Source organism: Rissa tridactyla, chromosome Z (genome assembly GCF_028500815.1).
Source record: "Rissa tridactyla isolate bRisTri1 chromosome Z, bRisTri1.patW.cur.20221130, whole genome shotgun sequence".
Classification (NCBI taxonomy): domain Eukaryota; kingdom Metazoa; phylum Chordata; class Aves; order Charadriiformes; family Laridae; genus Rissa; species Rissa tridactyla.
In genome coordinates this window covers 40,366,491-40,394,087 of record NC_071497.1, presented here as the reverse complement: position 1 = coordinate 40,394,087, position 27,597 = coordinate 40,366,491, and the positions used below count along the sequence as shown (strand labels likewise).

The window sequence follows — 27,597 nt, the reverse complement described above, 5'->3', positions numbered from 1 at the left end:
ACAATCTTTTTCAACATTCTCTTGTTCCTCATGTGTCTCAAAATCGCGCATTTTGTCCTTGCAGTGTTTTCCCGCTTGTATGCTTTGTCCTCCACTCAAATTCTGTAAGAACTCCACCACTGTCTTCTACTCGCTTCCAGTCCTAAGATCTTTCCTATGAAGTCATACCAAAAAATGCATTTCAATATAGCTATCCAATGACATTTTACATCTTCATCATGCCACCATGTTTATTGTTCACATACTTCTGTCGTGACTGTTCAGGGAAAAAAATAGGAAAAAACCCTTCCCAGTCTCACAGATAAACTATCCTATTTTCTTCCTTTTGTCTTCTCATTTCTCTAGTAAGTGTCTTTATTGTTCCTCCCCTCTTTTAACTGTTAATCAGAAAGGACCACAAGTATTTGAAAAAATTTATTGTCCACTCATATGACTCAGTCCCTCATAGACTTTGCAAAAATAAATTTAAAACCAAACTATGAAATCCCTAAATATAAACAAATTACTTGTTGTTTACCAAACAGGTAAACAACAACTCCACCTCTCTTCTGCAAGAAAAAAGACCTTTTTGCTTTCTCATCAAGGTCCATGCTTTTTACAAGGATGAGTCCAACTTGGACTATTCTATTTTGTATTCTTTATTCAGTTTAGTAATCTTAGAAAATTGATGTGTTTTGGGAAACAGAAATTCCTAAAATACATAACATTCCTCATACAGTAAGCATCATACTGATTGTATGCATCTAATATAATGTTGATATTGATATGTTTCCATAACTGAATGGAAAGTTTAGCAAGAATAAGAACACTGAGTTTTTAACATAGTACGCACAGAGCTACATTTCCATGAATAATAAGACATGGGCACAGTTTATCATCTCAAATAGAATAATATGCATAAATCAATTTGGTTTTCTTAAGAGGTCAGAAGTGGGGTGATAAGAAAAAAATAAACACAAAACAATATCATCGCACTAGACTGCTTAACTTTGACAATTGTATTCAACACCACTAATCTCTTCTCATCGTGCTTTGTATACTTCAGCTATTTAAAAAAATCCAAACCTTTACATCCATAGAACTAGAAACCAGTTTTACATTTACATTATTTTCCCTGTTTCATCTTGCTAGATGCTATATTTGTCATGTGATTCAGTTACATGAGTATATTTGTGAAATCAATAATAAATTACAAAAGATGATTCATATGATGTGTATACATCAGTTTTCTGATGACACTTGTATGCCTGTGAAAAAGTCTTCGGACTACCAAAGTATTATTAACATTACCATATGTATGCAAATAATAGAAACCATTATGGAAAAGACTTTATGGCTAATATACCTTTAAAAAAAAAAAAAAGAAATTGTAGAATTCACGTATGCTACTGCAAACATACGTACTAGCTTTCTGCAATTTAACAAACAAGGATCCATAAAAGCATCACAATCTTTTTTAACTTTAACCGCAGTAACATAAGTCCATGTAAATCCACTTCTGTTTACACCAAGATTTTTAAAAAAGCAATTCAAGAGATTTTTTTTCTCATCATATTTTAGTTCAAAATAACATCGTTCACTTAAAATATTACATATAGCCAGCATCACTGAAAGAAATTAATGTCCAAATTGAAAACATCAATCAATATGTTATGTGTCATACTGGAAGACAGTGAGGGAACGAAGTGTGTACTGAGAACTGAAAAAGCATTATCATTTTCTTTTCTATCCACAGAGGGACCTTCCAGGACTTCAGTTATGGTCTTATCTGAAAAATCAGACAGTGAGCAAGAGGACAAAGAATGCATTATTCTGTATCATCCACAAAAGTGGAGTCTATCCTCTCCGGTAGCAGTAATGCTTTTTCCTTTCTCTTTTAGTTTTATTTCTTACTTCACTTCCTTCTGTTCCAAGCATGATCTAATAAAATATCTTCCTTAAAATAGATTTAAACCCTTCTGCCCTTGGTATTGTCCTTATTTGCAGTGCTGCTCCCATCTCACCATTGCAAGCAGTTACAGAATGCCCTGTTTAACATTACATAATTGCACAATATTTAATTATTTTAGCACCTAGGAAAAAAAGTGACATAGTCAACCTTAGCACATAAACCATGAATATAAAACAGATCTTTTCATTAATAGTTACATACCTCTCACAGTAGAACACAGGTCAACTCACCAAATTTTTCATATTTCAGTTTTTTTCGTATCACATAACTATTGTGATTCCTTAGTAAGAAGCACTAAACTGAGAAAAGGAAAGGTGGCAATGAATTTTATCAAAATGGTTATTTTTAATGTAATCCATTAGAAATTCCCGATAATAAAATGGGTAGTTCATAAAAGATTCATCTGTCATTGAATGGGATCACCTGGCCAAACTGGTTTCAGAACACAAAAGGTGAGATGCAGGGAGTTGTCATTCAACTCAGCTCCATGTCGCCTGGGCAGATGCTTATTGATCCCTACCTATGCAGAGATAACTTGGGGGGAGCTGTGGAAATGGCTCAGCCCGGGGTGGTGTGGCGTAAAGCCCTACAATTAGGGGTGCCCCGACAATTCTTGCACGGTGTCCCTACAGGAGATCTGTTTAAGTAAAAAAATAAAAAAATAAAAAAATAAAAAAATTATGTGGAATAATTACTAAATTGGCCAAGAATACAAAAATACAGCATTGTTCACACATTAAGGAAAGTCATAAAATCAAGAGGCTTCTGAGGTAGAATACAGCCACAGCTAGCACATGAAGAATGCAACATCTGTGATTCCCTGTACAAGGTTGTTTGCGAAACTACACGAGGGATGGAACGGAACGTGCTTGTTCCGTGGCCTTCCCTTGTGACGAATAGCAGATATGGGGACGAGATGGTACTACGGAACTGATAAGCGGCCTACACGCTACCCAAGCCAACATTTCGTCAAATGTTGATGAAATGCTGTCCTTTTGTGCGAACTTTGTTCACTACAATGTACCAAAAACACACCTCCATCCCGGAGGCTATCCGCCCCTGAGGTGTGAACACTCCTCCTTGAATACATTAATCATAATAAAAGTACGTATGACTAAAGTCACTCAAACTCCACTTTGAAGATAAAAAAATAATATAAAAATAGCCCAAGAGAGAGGGGATGTCAGGGAAGACACCATCGCGAAGAATTCCACCGCTGATTTCTGGGATCAGTCGACGGGCTGAGCCTTTCTTCCCCCCCATAGGGACGCCTTTGGGTAAGACTTCGATTACACCGAGCGCTTTCTCGGGGACTTAGAAATTTCTCTAGAGAATCTCTACCCTACATTTATAGTCAGGCTGTATCGTTTATAATTTTGTCGCGCGTTTGTATACTTAGCAATATCTTTATTTGCACGTGCTTTGCAGACAGTGTATTTATCACCGGCAATCCTAAAGAACCTGTATATCTGTTGTTTAAATAAACTGCACTGTTTAAGTAGCTAGTCGTTTCGCTTTCTCACTGAACGCGACCAAAACTACAGAGAGGCCGTGCTAGTTCAGGAGCACGACTAGACTGAAGGTGCAGTCCACTATTAGTGTATCCAAATCGTAGTAGTTTAATACATATTAAACGCGATTGGACTGATAGTGCTGAATTGGGCATCACTCAGAATTTAAACCTAGCCGCACCTAGCCTCCCACCTCGGTGAGGAGTGTTAGAATGCAAGGGGGTTTATCTTCTGCCAAAACCACTTGGCCCCGTTTCACGCAACAGGTGGTCTCAACACTGCATTACAAGAAGAACCGAAACCCGAATGGTGCCTTTAACAAACAAAATGCCCTGAGTCACGTCCCACCACTATTCAGTGAGTGTGAGACCAGACATCACAAAATAAACAGTGCTATATAAGGGGCCATCAAACCACCAGAGATAACCATCCCAGACAGTGCAATCCATTCAGGCACAAGCCTGCCCAGTCACTGAAACGGGATATTTATGTCCAAAGTTTTGGGGAGCAAAATGGGGTGTCTTCCAAAGATACAGCTGGCCTGTAGGAGATTCTTCCCCCCCTTGTCCAGGATGGTGTGCAAGGTAACTTCCTGGGATTGAGTGGCCTTACCTGAGAGAGAGGATAAGTGATTTAATAACGTGTGTATGATGTCTAGCATGCTCTAAGAGCATGATTTGTGCACTCGGTTAAGGTATTCATATCTAGCACGCTGGTGGTTTGTTTTGTTACTTTTCCGGATCAGTTGTTAGGTGGTAATAGTGTATTCTGTGAATTTTGGGGTTTTTTTTCCCTTAAACTGCAATAGTGCATTCTTCCATTGTATCCATAAAAAAGTGCAATAGTGGCATATCGGACCTGCGACTGAAGTCCAAATAAATTGTTAATTCGAACCTCTCAGTGAAGTCTTTTTCTCTCCACCACAGTCATATAAGGCTTAAAGAGATGTGTTTCTAGAGGCGTAATATTCTGCAACAAAGGTAAAATAGTAGTTCACAAATGTGAAGAAAAATCCCATGCTGACTCCACTTCATATCTATGACTAGACACTAAAACATCATTTTTACTATTCCACAATGAACATACATTCCCTTAGCTAAGAACTTAGCACAAAAATCTACAAATACCTGATTCAGATGCAGGATATTATGCAGTTAATTTACTATCACTTTTCTTAAAATTTTCCTGTCATTACTCTAACAAATAAAAATAAATGCTGGGATAGGAGCAAAAATCTGCACCGACAGCTAGTTAAAAGAGATGATTCTTGCAAATGCCATGGAGCCCCATCAGGAATTCTCTGATGTCTTCCACAGCCTAAGCTGTCAGAAAGATGAATACAATAGTAAGACAGACAAATATATAATGTCCATGATGTGTGTACTAAACAAAATAAAACTTTACTTAACAAGCAAAATTAAAAGTTAGCTGGTTTTTATGGAAAATTCTGGGAGTTACTGAAATCTACACAAAAATCCATATGCCCAATTCCCTGTTTTTGTTTTTTTTTTTCATAGCTGAAATGAGTCAAAGATGTTAAATAGTTTCAATCTGCCCATGGAATTTAAATAAAATAATTGTGACCTTCACACAAGGAAATCCACTGCAAAAGCTGCAGGTAAATTAACAGATACAGGAAAGAAATAATTTGATAAAGGAGATACATATTGTTAAAATAAGTTAAATGCTATGAGTTAGAATGTTTCATAGAACTTTTCTGATTGACTCAGTTCTGGAGATCAAAAAACCATGCAATTCCAGCTGATATCTGTATAGCTAACTATATAGAGAAATTGGGGAAAGGGCACCTTGAGGCATATTAAGGAAGTTCTTGTCAGTGATATTTTAATTAGGGCTAGTGACCTTCAAATAATTGGGCAACTGAAGAAGTGGGAAAGAAAAAGGTGTTCACTGAATTTTCAAAGTATAGAACTGATGTCATAGAAATCTTTGGTAGATATGAGTAATGCTGCTATAACTGCTGAATTACTTATTTAAAATACACTGAAATATTATTTTCACAGTTTAAATCTAAAAAGTTTTATACAAGGGATGAAATATGCAATAAAGTTCATTTTAAACCTACTTACCTATGACCTTTAAAACAAGTGGTAGCAAATGTCACTGTCTGGCAATAGAAAATGTAGATTTAAATGGGTTAAACATCAGCTTACCAGAGAAAAACTAATTCTTTATTCAGCATGGAAATGCACGCTGCTAAGAATTAAATATATGTCCAGCAGAGAAATACCACTCATTTCCATTTATCAAAGGTCCTAAAAATATGGCAACAAGAAACTATACAGTATTGATATATAGATTATTAACCTTGTTTGTTCTTACATGATTAATTTTTACGAAAATGAATCAAAAATATGCTACGCACAAGCTTGTAAAATTTTAGCAAATTATATGGTATTACCAAGGTACAATTACCCCAAACTGTGAAGATATGATGATCACATGGAATGTTAAGTCAACTAAGAAATATGCACACTGGAGATTTTATCAAGATCTGGTCAGGTTAATATCAATTGAAGGTGATATTGATGAAATAAGACATTCATACTTAGAGTTATATAATCATTTTACTTCAAAAATCAGCAGAAATTTCTTACATACCCTCAAAAATGTTCTTTTCCTTGCATAATTAACTGTTATAAACTCTGTCTTAGACGTAGAAATTCACCCTACCTTTAAGCACACAGAATCACAGAATGATAGAGGCTGGAATGGACATCCACAGATCATCTAGTCCAAACCCCCTGCCAGAACTTACCTAGAGCAGGTTGCACAGGAACGCAGACAGGCAGGTTTTGAATGTCTCCAGAGTTGGAGACTCCACCACCTCTCTGGGAAGCCTCTTCCAGTGCTCTGCCACCCTCAAAGTAAAGACGTTCCTCCTCATGTTGAGATGGAACTTCCTATTTTCAAGTTTGTGCCCATTACCTCTTCTCCTGTTCCCGGGCTCCACTGAAAACAGCCTGGCCCCTGACACCCACCCTTTAAGTATTTATAAGCATTGATACGATGCCCCCTCAGCCGTCTTTCTTCCAGACTGAATAAGAAAGTCGTTCCAATCACCTTATCATCTTGGTAGCCCTTTGCTGTACCCTCTCCAGCAGTTCCCTGTCCTTCTGGAACCGGGGAGACCAGAACTGGACACAGGACTCCAGGTGCGGCCTCACCAGGGCAGAGTAGAGGGGGAGGATGACCTCCCTCCACCTGCTGGCCACACTCTTCTTGATGCACCCCGGGATGCCATTGGCCTTTTTGCCCACAAGGGCACATTGCTGGCTCATGGTCATCCTGTTGTCCACCAGGACTCCCAGGTCTCTTTCCACGGAGCTGCTCTCCAGCAGGTCAGCCCCCAACCTGTACAGCTGCATGGGGTTATTCCTCCCCAGGTGCAGCACCCTACACTTGCCCTTATTGAGTTCCATAAGGCTTCTCTCTGTCCAACTCTCCAGTCTGTCTAGGTCTCACTGTATGGCAGCACAGCTTTCCAGTGCGTCAGCCACCCCTCCCAGTTTTGCATCATCAGCGAACTTGCTGAGGGTGCACTCTATCCCCTCATCCAGGTCATTGGTGGATATATTGAAGAGGACTGGACCCAGTACTGACCCCTGGGGAACACCATGTCGAACGCCTTGCTGAAGTCAAGGTAGACAACAACCACTGCCCTACCCTCACCTACCCATCCAGTCATTCCGTCATAGAAGGCTATCAGATTAGTCAGACATGATTTCCCCTTGATGAATCCATGTTGAGTACTTCTGATAGCTTTCTTTTCCTCCACATGCCTTGAGATGACGCCAAGAACAAGCTGTTCCATCATCTTCCCAAGGACGGAGGTGAGGCTGACTGGCCTATAGTTCCCTGGGTCCTCCTTCTTGCCCTTTTTGAAGACTGGAGTGACACTGGCTTTCCTCCAGTCCTCAGGCACCTCGCCTGTTCTCCAGGAATTTTCAAAGATGATGGAGAGCAGCCCAGCAATGACTTCCACCAGCTCCCTCAGCACTCTCAGGTGCATCCCCTGGGGACCATGGACTTGTGGATATGCAACTGACTTAACTGATCTCTCATTTGATCCTCCTCAACCAAGAGGAAGTCTTCCTTCGTCCAGACTTTCCCTGTTACTTTCTCCAAAGTCTGGGACCCCTAAGGGCTGTGCAGAGCAGTAAAGAACGAAGCAATTAAGGCATTCAGTAACTCCACTTTCTCCACATCCTCCATCACCATGGCTCCTGTTTCATTCAACAGCAGGCCCACAATTTCTCTAGTTTGCCTTTTGCCTCCAATATACTTCAAGAAACCCTTCCTGTTGAGCTTGACATCCCATTGCCAGGTTTAATTCCAAGGAGGCCTTGGCTTTCCTTGTTTCATCCCTGCACGCTCTGGTGGCATTGTTGTAATCTTCCCAAGTGGTCAGTCCCTTCTTCCACTTACTGTAAACTTCCTTCCTCCACTTGAGCTTTTTCAGAAGCTCCCTGCTCAACCATGCAAGTCTCCTGCGTCCCTTGCCTGATTTCTTGCTCTTAGGGATGCAACGATCCTGAGCTTGGAGAAAGTGGCCTTTGAATACCAACCAGCTCTCTTGAGTCCCCCTAACTTCTAGAGCCCTAGCCCACGAGATCTCTCCAAGCAGTTTCTTGAAGAGGCCATGGTTAGCCCTCCTGAAGTCCAAGGTTGTGATTTTACTTCGTGTTGTTTTGTGAATACTACCCATGATCCTGAACTCTGTCTTCTCATGATCACTACAGCCAAGGCTGCCCCCAATCTTAATGTCCTCCACCAGTCCCCCTGTGTTTGTCAGTACTAGCTCCAGTAGTACACCTGTCCTTGTTGGCTCCTGCATCACCTGTGTCAAAAAGTTATCATCAATACACTGGAGGAACCTCCTGGACTGGGCATGCCTGGCTGGGTAGCCTTCTCAGCAGATATCAGTGTGACTGAAGTCCCCAATGAGAACCAAGGCCTGTGATTGCGAGGCTACTTTCAGCTGTCTGCAGAAGGCTCCATCAGCTTCCCCATCCTGATCAGGTGGCCTGTAATAAACACCCACAACAGTGTCTCTCATATTCGCCTGCCCCTTAATCCTTACCCATAAGCTCTCAAGCCTCTCTTCATCTGCCCCCAGGGACAGCTCGATACATTCCAGATGCTCTCTCCCATAACGAGCAACTCCACCACCTCACCTTGCTGAGCTACTACACCCAGACGCCTCACTGGCAAGCCCAGTAGCATCCCCAGTCCCCTTCAAATCTAGTTTAAAGCCCTCTCAATGAGCCCCGATAACTCTTCTCCTAGAACCCTTTTCCCCCTGCAAGATAAGCTATTCCCACCCATTACCAGCAGGCTTGGCGTCTCGTAAATCAGGCCATGGTCAAAGAACCCAAAGTCCTGATGATAGGACCAGGCTCGGAGACAGGCATCTGCTCCCTCCTCTTATTTACCCCCTCATCATTCCCTGCAACTGGGGGGATAGAGGAGAACACAACTTGTGCTCCTGACCCCTTGACCAGCCGTGCCAGGGTCCTGAAATCTCTCTTCATTGCCCTCAGACTTCTTCTCACTACCTTGTCGCTGCCTACCTGAAAGATCAAAGGGGGATAATAATCTGAGGGCCACACCAGGGAACGAAGCTTCCTCTTCACATCCTTGACCTGGGCCGCAGGGAGGCAGTAGACCTCCCTATGTAGCTGGTCCGGTCTGCATATTTGGTCTTCCACTTCCTTCAGTAGCAAGTCACCTATGACAATGACCCATCTTTTCTTCTTTACTGCAGAGGTTTTGATGCAGGGGGGTAGTCTGACTACACCTCACAGACACCTCCAAGGTAGGAGAACTATCATGCTCATCATTGTCCAGGTTCCCTTGCAGAGCACTGTACCTGTTACACAATGGCATCTGCGAAGGTGGGGTAGTGCTGGGTGGTCATGACTGTGGCACCTGTTGCACCGGGCAGGAACTTCTTGCCATTGCCCCCTGTCCTCTGCCCCCTGTCCTCCAAGTCACCACATTCAGTCAGGCGGAGAGAGGAGAGGGAGCTCTCTGTTGCAGGGGTTCTGTCTGCCTGCTTGGTTTCTGTCGTGGGAGGCAGGGTGTTACTCCAAGTGTCTCTCTCTCTCGCATTCCCTGATGGCCCTGCTTACCTCCTCCCAGAGCTCCATCACTAAGCGGAGGAGCTCCTCTACGTGGGCACATATCCCACAGGCGTGCCCATCACTGCCACCCGACACCGGCACAAGAGCAGGGCATGCCCTAGAGCCTGATGTCTCTGTGGTGGCATGTTCCCACAAGAGTTCCGTCTGAAAGGCTGCATCAGAGCTGGTGGGTGTGGAGCTCATGGATGCCACGGTCTTCTTCCGAGTAGACACCATTGCTTCCTGGCTGTGTTGGCAGTCTTTCAGCACTCACTTGCGCGAACTGCCGCGTGAACTGCTATGAACGGACTGTTGTGCTGCACCCTGTTTGCCCGGTCTCTCCACCCACCCAGGAAGCCCACCATTGTCGTGGTGCTCCCAGGCGACTCCGTGGGTGATGCCCAGGCAACGCCCACTCACTGCTTGCTTGCTCAGTGTCCAGGGACCTGGTCGCTGCGCTCCTGAAGGGCTTCTTTTATGAGGAGAGTGAGTGGTCCCACCCTGCCTCCTTTAAATCTGCTGCTGGGGGTGCTGGTTCCACTTCCGGCTCCTCAGCTGGCTCTGTAGCTGTCTCTATAATTTTCCCATACAAGAAATGTACTTTAAGAACAGATTATGTTTTTTTTCCCAGAAGTTTCTGTATTCTAAGAGCATTTAGAAGCTCATGCCTTGCCATTATCTATAACTTTAACTACTTAAGGAAACAACAAGACAGAAGTTATCCGGGTTGCCAGTGAATGCTTAGGCATGGGTTTGGAGTGCAGTGTGCTATTGCAAACTTATTCCATGTTAGATCATACAGCACTAGAAATAACAGGGACTTCTGCTGTGTATGTGGAATGGAATGGCTACAGAAGCATAATGGCAGATTTTACTTCTTCAATAGTCTGGTACACGAACTGGGACAAAAAGAAACATACAACTGCAACAGCAAAGGGGAAAAAAAACCCAAACAGAACAAAAACAAACCAAACCCCACCAGCAAAATTATAAAACACTACTGCTGATGCACAGCAATTCCCATTCAAAATGAAAAGTGTCATCCAGTCATGCAAGAGAAAAAGATTATTAATCATGCTATCTTTTTTTACAGAAATACAAATCCAGCAAAAGAGCAGAAACAGATGAAGATTGGATTGAAACCGCTGACAGATTAAAATCAGATTCCTGCAAGTTGAAATAGGAATTTGGACATCTAAGTGTACTTTGGAGCTCCCAGGTTCAAGCAATTCAACAACACCTAGATCTCCAAATTCCTATTTCTACTTTTAAGAGTCAACAATTTCAATGTTTAAAAAGTTCTCTAAAGGAATTTTAAGTATCTAAAAGGGCATACCAAGACTAAGACTGTACATACTTAAAATAAAGTTGAGGTTTTCTCTGAGGTTCAATGACCAGAGTTTTTATAAAAATTCAGGGCTTTCTCTTCAGTTGGCTTTAAACCTCAGGAATTATACTAGGCATAAAAACAAATTCATGTATAATACAGATATGCTTCCAAATGAGATCTGAAATCCATTTCTGAAAGTATTTTTGCTACGTCTAAGAGAGTTGCCGGGGTAAACAAGAGAGAAGCTGAATGTGGGGTCTCGCTAGCTCAACAGGCCTTGAGCAAACCAAACACATCTGTTGTGGTCTAACCATAGCTGGCAGCTAGGACCATGGACCTGTGAAGTAGGGTTTGATATACTAAAGCTGTAAACTAATTGAAGTAGGTGCTTAATATATTAGAACTGTAAATTAGAGTAGGAGCTTAATTTAGGAGACTGGGTGCCTTAAGGCTGTATAAAGAGCAGATGCAACAGTTGTAGTACTAAATGTCAGAACTTATCTCCTATTTTTTTAAGAAAGAATGCTTTAGGACAATATAACCTTTACAATATAACCTTAATACTTTCCTTAATGCTTATCTACACAATTTACTAGGTTTTGTCTAGAACACTGTGTTATTTGCCGATGTTTCAATATTTTTTTTCTTCCTTTTAGCTTATATTAAATATTCTGGGACAGGTTAACCTTGACACATGCATTCATCTCTTAACGTACTTTATACAGAGCATTAATCATTGTGACTGCTAAATTAGCCGTATTAGATTGTCATTTAAGTGTTTAAAAATAGCAATGTGGTCAGAGTGCATTTTATTTAGGAGTGGATACAAAATCCAAAAGCTTAACTTTTAAGTTCAGAAAATTTAATGTTTTAGACAGAAGTCATAATGTCCTCATCATAAATGGAAGCTTATACATGCAGCAAGTTTCAGAAAAGCTTCTGCACAATAGACCCATGCATTTATTATTCCGTCCAAGCTTCCTTGTATCTCTGATTTTCTTCATACTGCATTTTTCATTTTTCTCCAGTTCCTTTTACCCTACCTCAGAGTATTCTCGTCCTTTGTTTTCTTATGCCTCTTCCTGCATCCCCAGCGTTTTTCTCCATTCAATTGTTTCTCTTTTTGAGTTCCAACTACACACTTGTAAGCTTTTTTCCCCATGCAAACAGTGGGTGAAATATTGTTTGAGTAATATTACCAGACACCCGTCTACCCCTATTTCCCTCAATTATAGAGACATACAAAGTTTATTTTCATGCAAATTGTCTTCAATAGAATCTTTACCACTCAGTTTTCAATGGTGCAATATATCTCTGTGTTTGTGAGTGTGGGTGTACAGTTGTACATACACCAAAATATTATTTTGGTTGCAGTGAAGAAAAAGAGGTCAGGTTTTGTGTCATTTTGTAACATCTTAGCAGGTAGGCAAAGAGCTTTGAAAATGCTTTTGAATATACTATTTCTGGCCATTACAAAAGACAGCAGCTGCTGTGGCACCAAAGAGGAAGAGCAAGGAATCAGATGTTACCAGAAATATCCACAAGATTAACAGTACCAAGATACTTGCATTTAATTTCCCCTAGAACTGTGCAGATGTTAAAACTGATCACTCAAAATCTTTTTAAAATTAAATGCTTTAACTATTTTCATATCTCATTTGTTTTTCCTACCCACAGTTTTCTAATTCATGGGGTACTGTAAATATATTCACCACAGTGTCATGAAATTAGTATAGAATTCTTCTGCAAAATTAATTTCAAGTTCATTATTCTGAACCTTTACTCAGAAAGCCCTCATCTTAACACTTATGGTTACTTAGTTGGGGAATTATAACATATCATTGTCATCTGTGTACATATTGAAAATAGCCTGGGATATGTTCCTGAAGCAAGCTGAATAAAAATCACAAACTATTTTTAAAGGCATATTCTACAAATAATTTGAAAAGAGCAAATTCATTTATGTAAATCACATTCTAACAGACAATTCTCAGGCAGAAAATGCAAACATTCATTGAATAAATTATTAGCTATGAATTATTCACCTGTCTGTATTTTCCTCTTCACATCAAGTGAAATAACAGACTAAGCAAACATTTCAGCAGATCCCATAGTATCCAACCCTTTTGCACTGAACCTCATCTTTCTTACCTCAGATGGGATTTTAGGTTCTTGTTTGGACCCATACTGGATGGTTTCAATGGAAGATAATAATACCCATTTCCAATGCAAATCTCTTACTCAGAAACATGCCACCCCCAAAGCACACAAAACCCCCCCCACAAACACCAAACCCTTATGTTACATTAAGCTGTGAAATAAGCCAAATCTGCTACACAAAATATAATTATCTCCTTGCCATAACTATATTCGGTGACAGAAAAACATGATTATAATAGACAGTTAACACCATATGGATATGCACTATTATATATACAATCTAAATGGGTCTGGAAAAAAAGATTTGTTTTTATGGAACCATTCATGTCTGGTTCACTGTAATTATGATAATGGTAAAATAAGGAAGAAAATATAAATACAAAAACCTAAAAAAGCTTATGTAATATCATTCTGCATACTCTATAAAAAGTACATTTGGTATTTACCTTAATAACACACAAACTTTTAAAGGTGAAAGTCATTATCATCTTAAGCTAACATGGACAGTTGATCTGTTTATGTGCCATTATACTTTGAAGGACCATATCTCACTTTCAGATCCTAAGAACCTTTAATGTAATTCAATATTGCCAGAAAATTTACTTCTGGCCTGCAGACAATTTGATAATCACCATTTTTCACTATGTTCTTCCTGATTCCCATCCTTCTAGTCAGTGGCTCTTCGTTTTGTGTATTAGATTTGTATATCTAATGCTGTGGACGATAGTGATGCCATGACAAACAGAACATTTTAAAGACAAGACATTTTGATGCCGACGATACATTTTACATTTTTGTGATACACATTCAGTTTCTTTATTATTTTTTTATTATTATTATTAAATAACAGTCTGCACAAAATGCAGAGGATTGTTAATCTACATGATAAAGTAAAACACAGTTTGATTGTCTTTTATGCTATTATCCTTTACAATGAAGAATTTAAAAATTTAAAGCTCCAAATATTTTTTTTAACCACTTTAAACATAATGGTGCACTTTGTAGTGCATAAATACACACATAAATTATGCAATTTGACAAACTCTGATTTTCTCTTTGAGGATTTTACAGAATGACAGAGGTCAGTAGAAGCTAAGTTGTTATTATGTCCTTGAGTTATGTAGTTTAGTCAAGTAGTTAAAAATGTTCTGTTGGGAGTTTTTTGACTGAAAATGCAAGACAAATGATGAACAAGCTGCAACAAATCAGAACCAACTGTGTTGAAGCCACTACCCTTTAATTTACAGATAATTAATTTACTTTAATTTATAGATAAAGAGGTTCTTATTTTCTGTGAGTAGCAGCAGAAAAAGTGACATGCCTGTCCTTGGGAATATAAATAGCTATGCATGCACAACAAATCATTCAACATTCATACTATTTTATTATATAAATTGAGAATAGTAACTGCTAGAGTGAAACTACTTCTATGCAAACTCACAAGATTGAGAAAATTATGACAAAACAAACTTCCAGCTTTAATGTTTAACTTCAGCTATGGTATATAAAATGGAAAACAGATCTCAGAACTTAAATATACATAAAAATATACACAGACATAAAAATACTTCTACATTGCAAAGATTTGCCTTTTGAATCAGATGTTACGAAACTGGTCAGAATTTCACAAAATTTAAGTTAACACTGTATAAATATTAGTTTTAATTCCTCTGCTTTGGATATAATTTTTGGAAGAAAGACACAAAACAAATAAATCTGCAAATTGGATCATAGTTGTGAAACAGGCAAATGATTAATCTCTCAGAAAAAAAGACCAAAAAACACAAACCAAAAAACCAAACAAAACCCACAAAACCTGAAGGCAGAATTTTTGTGTATTTCCCTATCTGTATCAGAGAAGAATTGGTCAACTTTTAATTGAAAAGAAATTTTATCTCTTTTCGTCTTAAAAGATCCTGCTAATGAATGTCATTTTGGTGCATTTCCCCATGAGCTGTGTCACTCGTGCTTTCACTGAAACTATCAGCAATGGGAAACGTATCATTCAGACTATAAATTCCTCTCCTTCTTCCCCCTCTTATCTCTTCCTTTTGAAAATGATGGAGAATATAATCCCTGTCACCTTATTACTGTTCTTTTAAAAGAAATATTTAATTAGTAATGTTAAGGAGAGAGTACCCAGCATAAAAACATTTGTGATACAAAACTATGAAATTAGTTAAAACTGAAAACTACACTCGTTAAAAGGATTAATATATGTGGCCCCAAATAGATAAAATAAACTAGCAATTACATTAGATTCTTCACAGGTAAAATGCAGGTGATCATACCTAGAATACAAATTGCTAAGAAGACGTAATAGCAGTACCACTATTTAATGCAGTATTTAAAGAAGTAAAAATTTTCTTAGCATTTCTTGAACCAAAGCTTAAGTTTACCATACAATTTTTATGATGTTTTACTGTAAGTTTGAAAGAAAACTAGTGAAAAGAATTGTCCTCTCAAGAGTAAATGTCTGATAGCTTAATATACAAGCAGATTAGCAACTGCACTGCTCATTTTAGAGGTAAAAAAAGAACTATATGAAAGGTTAGGCTTGGAAGGTTGGTCTTTACTGTATTTGTAATTTTACCCTAAGAAATGGAAAAAAATAGAAATAGATTGAAGTACATACACATAGCGACACCCAACTTTCCTTGTTCAAACAGATTTACATTTACGGTAACATTAATCTAAAATTGATTTGAATTAATATCCTTCCAATATTAAACTGATCCTGCTCACAAGCAAATATTTCTGTCAAAAAAGATGTATTTTACCATTAATAACAACTATATCACTTCATAATTATATTTTGACCAGAACTGTACCAACTTTAAAAATGTTGTTAATATTGAACCTAGGAATTGCTCCCTGAAAAATCTTAACATACATATCAAGAACAGTACAGAAAATATTTAGAGATAACTTTAAAAAAGACAGTGATAGTCATGTCAGTGAGGAAAGAAATCAAAATGAGTGTGAAAATAGACTTTTTTGTCAAACTAAGAAAAAAAACTAATTAAAAAACTATACCTAACTATACTTAACAATACTTAATCTACAATGAAAGCAGTCCTAGTAACTGTAATGGAATTTGTCTTTCAAAAGTATGATTGGTAATTAAAGGATTTAAAATAGTAAATAGACTCTACATGAAAGAGAAATTCCTTACAGGTATACAATAGCAAGTAAGGAATACATTTACTTTGTCAATGTTCTGAGATCAAGGTATATTGCATGGGTAAAGACTATGGTCACCATGATTCCTTCTAAACCAATTCCTAATAGGCATAGAAGTGAAGACGAATCATATTTAGCAGCCACAAAAGCACAAGAGGGGAGAAAGGTTCATCTCACCTAAGTTTAGAGTATCTATATCCAAATTCAGCACCAAACGGCAATGAAACATTTATAGATAGGGGAGGGGTAAAATAGCTGTATGTAATTCATTCCAACCTATAAAAGACATCTAAGGTCAGAAGAACAAGCCTTAGAACAGACTATCCTTTCCACAGACTATAAAGAAAGTTTTTATAACTAGGTCATTTGCAGATGCCTAGATAGTCCTCTTTGCATCTCAGTTATAAAAATTTTAGAGTGAGTGAAAAAACTGTGATCAGCTCCACTGATGACAGGAGCTTCAAAACCTTAAGATAAGCCATAAGGTGACAAAGACAACTCAAAACTAACTTCTGAAAAGGAAAATAAAAGGTAGGGAGCTGTGCAAGTGTACAGAAGGTAAGTATATTTTCTACTTAAGTTTAGAAAGAGTGGTTTCAAAGTGCAAATCCTTACATACGGTGAAGAATTCTGAAATACTTATAGCAACACAGGGCCCTCAAAAATGGGCATCTTCTGTCTTTCTAATGCACAGCAGTAGTAAAAAAAAAAAAGGAAAAAAATTACCTCTGGTAAGCAGTTTTGTAACAGGGCACCGACCCAGTTAAGAAGAGGATAGAAATAACACAGTAAAGTATCATAAAATGTGGGTATTCTTGCCGAAAATGAACTTGGGCACTTCATTTAAGAAGACTTAACATAAACAGGTAACAATCAGAGAATATCTATAAAATAGAGATTTAAGAGTTTCATTCCACGACTACATCTATGCATTAGTTCAGAAAAGAGAAAATGTATTCCCCTAGAAGCAGAAGTCTTAAATAAAGACAGATAAAAAAGATCAATAGACCACCCATGAATATGATGGCTTACAACCTTGAATTATGCATCGCTGCCTGAAAGCCGTACCTCCGATCTGCACTGCAATCATTAAAATAATCATTTTTTTATAAAGCTTGAGATAATGGTATTGAAGACTTACTTTTTCCCTCCTACAGATCTAGCAACCTCCTTACCCCAATGTCTGCATCAGCATTTAACAGTTTTGGTTTGATATTTTACTGGTGGCAATATTCAAGAAATAACAATCTACATAATTTTTTGCAATACCAATATGGAATTTCAAAAGAGTCCTCACTGAAGCTATCAAGCAGCTCTACCAATAAGATTTGTTTTATCAGTCTGTCCAAAGAGGGCAAAGACAATATTGCAGCAGCTTATGATCATTTAACATCTGGGAGATTCTTTTTCTTTTCTCACTCCCCACAGCCATACAGATTAGAAACTCATTTATTTCTTTTTGCTACGAAAACACAATCTGAAGCAGAAGTATGCAGCAAATTCAAAAAGAAGGACAATTACGCAGCAAGCAAGCCCCTGCATAATCTCATTATACCATAGATGGGTTTGACAATAAGAGTGACAAGAACATTTTGAATTAAAAGTCAACAAAATTAAAACGCATAAAATGAAATACATTTTAACATAATGTTTAACTGCAGTGAGAAACAACTGAAGCCTAAAACGTAATAAAATTTAAAAATGAATCAGCTCTTTGTGTGGACAGAAGGATAGAAGTAACTTGACAAGATAAAATGATAGACCACAAAACCCAATATTCTTCCTTTAGTCCAAGTTGCTAATCACTGGGGATCAAGGAAAGATGCCACTCTGCTCTAGAACTGTATCATTCAATTTTCCATGTAGATTTTGGACATCATCTGTCTGCTATTGCATATCCTTTGCCCTCAATAAAATTCATATGCATAAAAGGTGATAAGCATAGCAAGGCTTACGTTATTTATTATTATTTTTTATTGTTGTTGTTATTATTATTAACAAAGACAATAGGAGATAAATGGGTTGAAACATCAGAAACGGAACTGAATTAGATGACCAAAAATTAAATATTGCTTAATAATTATTTGTTTTTAAATAAACTGGTATTTGTTTGCTTATGATTTTGATTTCTTTATGTAGCTTCTTTTTATTTTTACAGTCCAATTCAATGTTCCAGAAAAAACAAATCAACTATTATTTTTTCAACACATTGGGATCAATACTTTGGGAAAACAACTTCACCACACATAGCAAGATAAAAGAGATTTTCCAGTACATTTTTACTTCTCAGAATACCTCCTTGAGAGTTAATGGAGTAATGGAGTAAGGCTAGTTTTAGATGTTTGTTTGCTTTTTACAGCTTTTCTTATCTTGCCAAAAGCTAAAATAATTTGTATATTTAATTATCTCAAAACTTTCAGTGTTCTTTATATTCCACTGCTTTGCTTATATTTGCAACAATGCATAGCACAAGTATTTTAAGTCTTCTGCAGAAACTTAACTCTCATTATTGAAAGAACATACCCAAATGCTTTCTTCTTGACGATACTGCTTCCAGTTTTGTCCACTATCACTAAACATCAGAAAGTAGCTTGTTACCCAATCGGAGCTCCCGTAACCACCTTGAGTAGCAACAGCAGTAATCTCAGTTCTTTCACCAAGATCAATCTGAAGCCATTGATATTGATTGGACACAAGTGGAGACCAGCCACCAGCACCTTAAAAAAAATGGAAAAGATTGAAATGTATTCCTAAAAGAACAATACAAAACTTGTACATGTAAAAATGAATTAATTAATTTGAGTAACCTGATCTAGTGAAAGATGTCCTTGTCTAAGGCAGGGTTTGAAAGTAGATGATCTTTAAAATTTCTTTCCAACCCAAACCATTCTATGATTCTATGATTCTAATTCAAGATATAGTTGCACCTAAACCATCTTGATAATATTTAGCAACTATTTTAAAAATTTATAATGATTACTTGATATGTGTAACCAATTATAACTATTAAAAGTTGTTGTCAAGTTGTTCGCTCCCTTTTTTCTCTAACTTTCATAATGAATTTTACAGAGTAATTCTTATCCAATTAGACAAAGCCCTTTAAGTAAAAAACTCAGAATTTTGATTATTTGTTTTATACCCCTCATTTTATTTTATATGGACTATAAGTTCTCCTGAGGTCCCGTCTAACCCAAATGACTCATGATGCTGTGTGATTCTGTTCTGTGAGGCCTGGATATACAGATGCATGTATGAAGCAATAAAGTACAGTTAGATGATAAATATACACATGCTTCTTAAAGCAACCAACCAATTTGTAGGCAAAGGAGTAAAAGACTATGAGGTATACACATGCAGTTTCAATAAGGAAACAGACCAGTTCGCAAAGATAAAGTTTAACCCAAAACATATGGTTACATATAAAATTCCTACAGTATTTTAACTAATCACAAAAACATGTTGAAATGAAGAAAGATATCACATCAATTCAGTTTTCCCTTGTCGTCCTTAGTTTGCCTTTATTTACTGAGGTCAGGCTACTACCATGTCTGTAAAGTTGGATGGAAAAGCCCAAGGGTAGATTGCAAACAACCTCATTAGAAAAAATGTTGTTTTATTAAAATATTTTGCAAAATTTGCAAGTATTCAGACAGGATTAGCATCTGGTGGGTTTTATTAGAGAATGGGGTACAGATTTAGATCTAATTCAGACAAACTCACACACCATAAGAGGCACCTTGAAAAGTTCTTTAAAAATACAGGCACAGAATAAGGAGAACAAACATATATAGCTCCCACAAGAATCGATAAACACTGTATTATGTGGAAACAGACAACTGCAAACCAAACTTAGGCTTGTATAGGCTTCAAGATGCATAACATATAATAAAATAAAATATTATATATGGTTTAATTCTGTTCAGGGTCATGAGTCAAGTTCTTAACATTACCTCCTTTACAAAAAAAGAAAAGAAAGAGAATTGTTATTTGGGGATTTAAAACTGTCATTTGAAAATAAAATGGTGGGAAATCATATAGGTGTTCATGAGCGACAAAACATGAAGTTTATTCTACAGAGCAAGGTAAGTGGAAAGAGCCGAGAGAAACATATAAAGCTCCAAGTATGTAACAATTCCTTTGTCCACACATTTATGAACTAATTAAAATGTAACAGATTTAAATCTATTGTTGGAGTTAAAGACTGTGTATCTTTATTTTTTTTTTTTAGCTCTTATATTCATACCACATAACTCAAAAAACCCAAATGTTTGCACATGCAAGTTGATGAAATGGGCAAAAATTGTCAGCTTCTGAAGAGATTCCTTCAAAATTTGAACTGTGTCTAATAAATGTGAGTTCTTACACAGAATACTTTTTTCCTTAAGTGAACACTTAACTAATTACATCTAACAGAAGAAATACAGACACGTCTCTGACAATGAAGACGGAGAACAAGAAGCAAAGAGCAATTGCCTAAGACAGGTATTCAGTAAAAACAAGCATAATATAAAAGCGGCATTCTGCACTTAAAAGAGACAAATATAATTACATAGACTTTGTCATGTCAGTCTGTTTTCATTGAGAAAAATGGGGCGGGGGGATTGTGGTTAGCAATTTGAATTGAATTTCCTACTTGGCATATTCTACTTTCAAAATGCACAGGTTAAGTTAAATGATATGAAAACAGATTTAGAAAAGTCTGTTCTTAACTATTGTTGCCTGAATTAACCAAGTGAGTATTTACTACATTAAGAATAGAAAATAACTCAGCATACCAATGAAAACACATCCACTTCTTAATGTAGCCAGGGATAAGGTAATTCATATTCACTTTTGTTTTCTTAATGAAAAGGATATCACTAGGTAAAAAAGTGTCTAGTTCTTTAAAATAAAATGTTTGACTTTTGTTCCATGTTTATTTTCAACTTCCTGTGCTGTAATAATCCACTATTCTTTAAGAAAAATCTATTCTACACATACTTCAAGGTGCTGGCTAGAAATTCTTCATACTCAGCAACAACATAAACCCATACAGATATTTAAAGATATAAAACAGTTTGCCAAATTCACTAAAAATAAAAAAAAAAAAATCAAGACTGAAGATGCACTTCATTTTGCACTGAGGGCAAATGATTTTTTATTTTTTTATTCTTTCCTTCCTCCCACCCCCCGCCCCAAGAAGCAGAGAGATAAAAAGCCGTAACAAACAGTTCTGGATAAAATACTGAAAGTGTTTCTGTAGTCCTCAGTGAGACCATGTGAGTGTCCTTTCCAGACTGGTTGTTGGTCTTCCATACAGTAGCTCTTGATTTCTCTATGTCTTTTTCACAGTCTTGTTTTCACTGATTTTTCCAAAACAGTATCAGTGCCCTGAAGGCAGTAAAAAGATTTAATTGTCTTACCCAGACTCCCATGGGACCTCCTCCTATGCCCTGCCCATAGACTCAGGACTGTATTTGAGCTCAGCCAGCCCATCCTGCTCCCTGACGTACACCTTCATTGCTTTCACTTAGTTTCTGAAGTAAGAGACCCTCATTGCACAACTCCTCACTTTATATCATTACACCTTATGTCACTAACATATTTCTAATAATGTATTCTAAAATATATTCTAACATATATATACATTCTGAAATATATTCTAATACATATACACACACATATATATATTCAAATAATGTATTTGTTACCATAAAACCATGACCACAAAACAGAACCTACCACAAGTTTGCTCTCTGGGAACGTGCCACTGAGTTTTCTCAAGCAGCACTGTCAGAGAAATGTGGCCCATCAGACTCTCCCTGAAGGCAGGCACAGCCACAACAAGCATATTTCCGAGTAAAATGCAAGTTCTAAAAATTATTAACACAAGATGAAGATGACACTAAATTTAAGACAATATCTATACTAGGAAATATCCCTCATCCTCCTTTCAGGTAAATTCAGTTCTTCATGAAAATGTCCTCTTTCCTATTGACAAGTTTCCCCCTTGAAATTCCCATGTAGCAGCCTCCATTTGCACTACACTCATCTTAACGCAACCACCCCTGCCACGTCCCATCTCCTCCAACCTGTTGTGTTGGGCACATAACCCAACAGCGCTTCTCCCTGCAAAATATAATAGGGCAGTACTTGAGTTGGGGTTGCTGGGCCCATTGACTGGATAGGGCATCAAGATACTCCTTCCAACACACCAGCCATGACAGCCATGGCAATGCCATCTTGCACTGTGGAAATCAACAAACGAAAAAACAATTCACTATTCCTGCTGCTCTTGGGGCTGAAGTTGGGCTGTAGTGAGGTTGGGCTGAAGTGCATATTCCTTCAGAGCCAGTAAATCAGACAGAAAATTAGTGGGATTATGAAAACTATACAAAATGGCAAATCAGTGTGAATACAGAAAAAAATCCAGGAGATTTTTTTGGCCCATTATAATTGTTAAATGTCAACACATGGCTCATCATTTCCTTAGCAAATCATACAACTTCCTTGATAATTGAAACCTTGAGTCAATTGCAATACTTCCATGAAACACTTCAGTTTTCCATTAAAACAACTACATGATCTTTTGTCTCCAAAAATCTTTATTTTCCATCAAATAAAGCAAATATCTTTCTGTGTTGTTTTGTTTATTTTTCAGGTCTGTCACGAGCTGTACAAATGCTGATCAAATCAGTCACTTTATGAAAAAAATCTGCTTCTCCCTCAATTCAGGCAGGCTCCTGAATACTTACCAGGAAATTCATCCTTTGACACCTTCCCAATTTAACTAAACTAAAATTAAATCATTGATAAAGCTCGTATGCTCATAATTACTTTCCATGAAGGCTCCACTAGTGTTACACATGCTCTACTTTAAAACAGAGGAGGTCACGCAAGATTTTCCTTAAAATTACTTCTTCAGGAAGAGTAAGTGATATTATTTCTTCTGTGATTTCAGTGCACCTAAACAGCTCTGCTGCAGCCTCCACAGCCTTATCTTTATTTCCATACTGTTTCATCTTTTAGTAGCTGTGCAAAGCAGTGTGTCAGCACCAGGCAAGTAAGAAAACTTTGTGAACACCCACGCAGGAAGTTAAACAATGGACTTTGCACCCACAAGCTGGGCAGTCCACTTCCATAGCATATACTGTATCTGTGGTGCACAATACACAAGACCAGACAACTTAATTTTCACCACCAAATCCTCAGGTCATGCACTAACACTTCCAGGCATAGCATCATCCTGTAGTGTCATGGTAGCCAAAGCCTTCTCAGTATCCCATGTCACTGTGGTAAGTTTGGTGACAATTTTGAACTTTTCAATTGAAAGAGGATTGTATTGTAGTCAAAAGGAGTAGTCAGGCAGACTGCACTGAGAACATAATTTGTAAAGTCCATCTGCAAAAAACATTTTCATTTGGTGACTGCAGACCTTTTTTCAGAATGAAGTAACAAACAAGTTAGAAAGATGTAAACAAAAAATACCTGTCTGTTATGGCAGCACTACCTGCTGCCGGCTGAGGGAGGTACTTCTGCCTTTAGTACCGCATTTTTCAGAAGTTTTTGCAAGGCAAGCCACCAGGTAGCCTATTCCCCCTCATCATACTGCACTACATCCTGTGGAAAGAAGAGAAAGAGGCACAGATACACTGGCATTTAATGCCAGGGGTAGTTGATTTGGAGGATCACAACAAAAAATGCAGTCCCAGAATCCCTCTGTCAGCCCTCTATTGACCAATGCCACAGATGATCTGTATAGAATAGCCATGTAGCAGAAGCAGCAAAATGTCTCCAACACCCTGTGTGAAGCAACAGCCTGGCCTGGATCATCATTCAGCAGCTGCAAAATGTTTCCTGCAGCACTGCACCACTCTGTTTCACACGATGCTTTCATCTGTCAAAGGCTCTTCCAGAGCACTCCTGTCTGACTTCCCAGCAGACAGCTGTCCTGCTGGCATCTGACTGCTGCCTGCAGCATCACGGAGATGAAACATTTGCCCAGTCTAGCAGGAAACACTATTAGAGCGTGTTAGTTCCTCACCCAGCACTTTATAGTCTTTTTTACAGTGTGTCCTAACTTTGCAGCAAGACTAATTGTAGTGGTTCACACAATCTTTTTTGCTGTAGCATACTTCTGGCCATGGTGATGCATTGAAGTCAGCGGCGTAACAGATATCAAAAGGATATGGTTGAAAACCAGAAAGGCTTGTCAGATGCTATGTGGTGTGGATGTTTCTAGGGAGATCTGAGGAGGTCCTCAAGTGTCTCTATGCAGATACTGTGTACATTAATCAAGACTGTGCCAAAATGTATGAACACACAGGGCTAAACTAAGATTTACAAGAAAAACATAACTTTGCCACCCCTTGCTCAAACTTCTGAATGCCTGACTTTGCATTCTTCACCTTAATTCTCTAACTTTTCTTTTTCCAGTGTCATTTAGGTAAAACATGTTTTCTTCAATTATCTCTCACTGTATTTTATAATGGTCGTTGATGAAACATTTTTCCTTGTGAACAGCAAATCATAAAAAATATTTTCACAAGTGATGCAACCAATATCTACAGATACTTTATTTTAACTTAATCTCAGGAGGTGTTTCACCCTCTTTATTTTCCACTGTCTCTTGATAATATTAAGATCATTTGCATTCACTATACAAAAAATCTACATTCAGGCTGCAAAAGCATGCAAGTTTCATGCTTGATTTCTGCTAAAAAAACCCAAGCATTACACAGTTTCTTTTCATGAAGAACATGATGACTTGAAGTTGCACATACAGATAATAAATAAAATCTTTTGATTCTATTTAACATTAATTCTTCCTATTGTAATTGGGTTTTTAATATAAATATTTGCAAAAAATGTTTGTACACATACAGTATAATTCTCTTTAAAGTACATTAATTTAATAAACACATCTAGCAACAACATACCTTTTCTGAAGGTTACTCTTTTTCTTAATTCATGAATCACTCTTTTTCAACCCCATTTTAGTAGCAACTTGCCAGCTTGTCTTGATGGCTGACAAGTTAATGGAGTGTCTATGGTTACAGGGAGGCTGGTTTCGCTCAGCTTAGCAGCTATTAAATCAAAGTTTAAAGTTTCCATCACTCACCTGTACATACTAATTGATAAACAGACTTCTTAATTTTATGCAATATTCATAAATAAACTGAGCATTAAATGATGGAAAAAATTCCTAAGCACTTGATATTTTTAATGCATTAAACTTGATTAATCTGTGCTAGATTCAATATCTAAGCAATCATGCATCTTTCATATATTACTGAACTAAATTTTGCCTTATGAACATTCATTATTCTTGATTTCTGTTTCTACAATGTTATAACATTCTTTTTCAAGTCAGTTAAGTGACAACATTTTGGGGTTTCCTCACACTCTCTGTCCAAGTAATGCACAATGCTTTTCTGAAGAAGTTAAAGAAGAAGGTGTTATTCATTAAAGCAATAAGCTTACAGTTTAGTCAACAATTTCTTAGTCACTTCAGTTGCTAAACTACAAAAAAATACTATAGTCCTGTAATCTGTCCTGAATTTAGACACTAGATTTTCAGAAGACTTGTTTTCCTTCAGATTGCCTGCATTTCTAGAAGATTTTCATTCTTATGCATTTCACATATAGTTTAAATTCTATGAGACTGTTTTCCTTGCTTCTGGATGTTAAATATCCTATCCCTTCCCCCTTGGCCACCAATATAAACACGTTACAATGATGAATGAGTACTATTTCCTCATCCAGGCTCCTGTCTGCTAGAATATGTGTTTTAAGGGCATGCATTTTCATAATTCCGTAGCTTTACAAGGGTGACAATACCGTTATCATGAAGACATTGAAAATGGAAGTTAGCAAATATGTACAAAAGAACAAAACCAGAAATGACTGAAGAAAAGGCCCAAACCCTCAAATCCATGACAGAAAATACCTGAGTATTCTTACAGTGGATTTGGAGTGTTATATCAGGTTTAAAACTTCACCTTTCTGGCAAGCAATTTATTAGGTGATGCTCAAGCTTTCCAAAATGGCACTCTGCAGATATCAGGCTGCCAGGCTCCTTTTGCTTCCTTTTAAAAATTCTGAACTACAGAGAATAGAAACTGATACAAAGATTCACACTTTGTATGAACAGCACCCCTCTACTTGTTTATCCTGCTCTATGACTACAGTTGCCTATGTTCTGTAAACCACAACGCTCCTACGTGCGTTCACACCAGCTTCTTCACATGCAGTTCATTATACCATTTAGGCCATATCACTATTTATGCTAATATCAAATTCAGCCTAGTTTTTGCATATTTAATCGTAATAACTGCAAGCAATGCATGTAAGTTAAAATCCAAATTTAAACTAACACACACCGTAAAGAATGCTATGCATTTCCCATATGGATAATTTAACAGAAGCTGGTTTTGATTTGAAGTCAATAAAGTTGCACCAGGGAAAAATTTGGCTGTACATATTAAAAAGCAGATTTTCTACAGGCAAGTAATTGGCAACTGAGGTTTCATAGGCTTAGAAAATGAAGTGTTTTACAGCATCCAAAAAACATAAAATACCAAAATATGACATTATTTCCTTTCTTAAGCTGAAAAGCTTATGAAGCCTCTTTCACAAGTGGGGAATTACAAAACTGTAGGCTTAAATGTAGGCATTTAAATAAACAGTGCAAGAGTTTTGTTCTGTAAAAGTTTATTGACTGATGACAAGGATGGGGAGCAGGGGGAATATCTGATAAAAGTGTTGATGGATTGCTACCAGGTGAGAACCCTCTTGGTCCTGTGGAAAAGTCTCTTGAGTAACAGAACTGGGGAAGAAGATGAATGCTAGGATTGAACCTTCCAAATTTTAATTCTCCTGGGCTTGAATTAGGCAATCCAAGAAATTAGAAACTCCCATTTATAAACTAGCAAAGCACAAGAAAAGTAATTATCAGGAAGAACCTAAATAGCCAAAGATGCCAAACAGTGTAAATCGAAAGTCAGCCAGTTTTTCAGAAAGGCTACGTAAAAGCTATCACAGCAATGTTCTTCTGAGTCGAATCTCAATGACAAAAGACATGAACATAAGCATCAAAATTTGAAACCATGGATAAACTGTGGGAAGCAAAACTAAGAGAATGAGGGACCTTGATTCAGCCCTAACTCTGCTCAGGTAATAACCCACTTGGGAGTACTGCATCCAGCTCTGGAGTCCTCAGCACAGGGAAGACATGAGTCTGTTTGATCAGGTCCAGAGGAGGGCCACAAAAATGATCAGAGGGATGGAACACCTCTCCTTTGAGAACAGGCTGAGAGAGTTGAGGTTGTTCAGCCT

At 37.6% G+C, this 27,597-nt stretch overlaps 1 protein-coding gene across 1 annotated transcript in view; it reads right to left on the bottom strand.

Annotated features, from left to right (window-relative positions):
• The window catches only part of CNTNAP4 (contactin associated protein family member 4), a 241,172-nt gene that overhangs the window by 137,063 nt on the left and 76,512 nt on the right, over positions 1–27,597 (bottom strand). Inside the window, exon 3 of the mRNA XM_054186786.1 lies at positions 18,805–18,998. Within this exon, the coding sequence (XP_054042761.1) occupies positions 18,805–18,998 (194 nt within the window). The remainder of the gene's footprint in view (positions 1–18,804; positions 18,999–27,597) is intronic.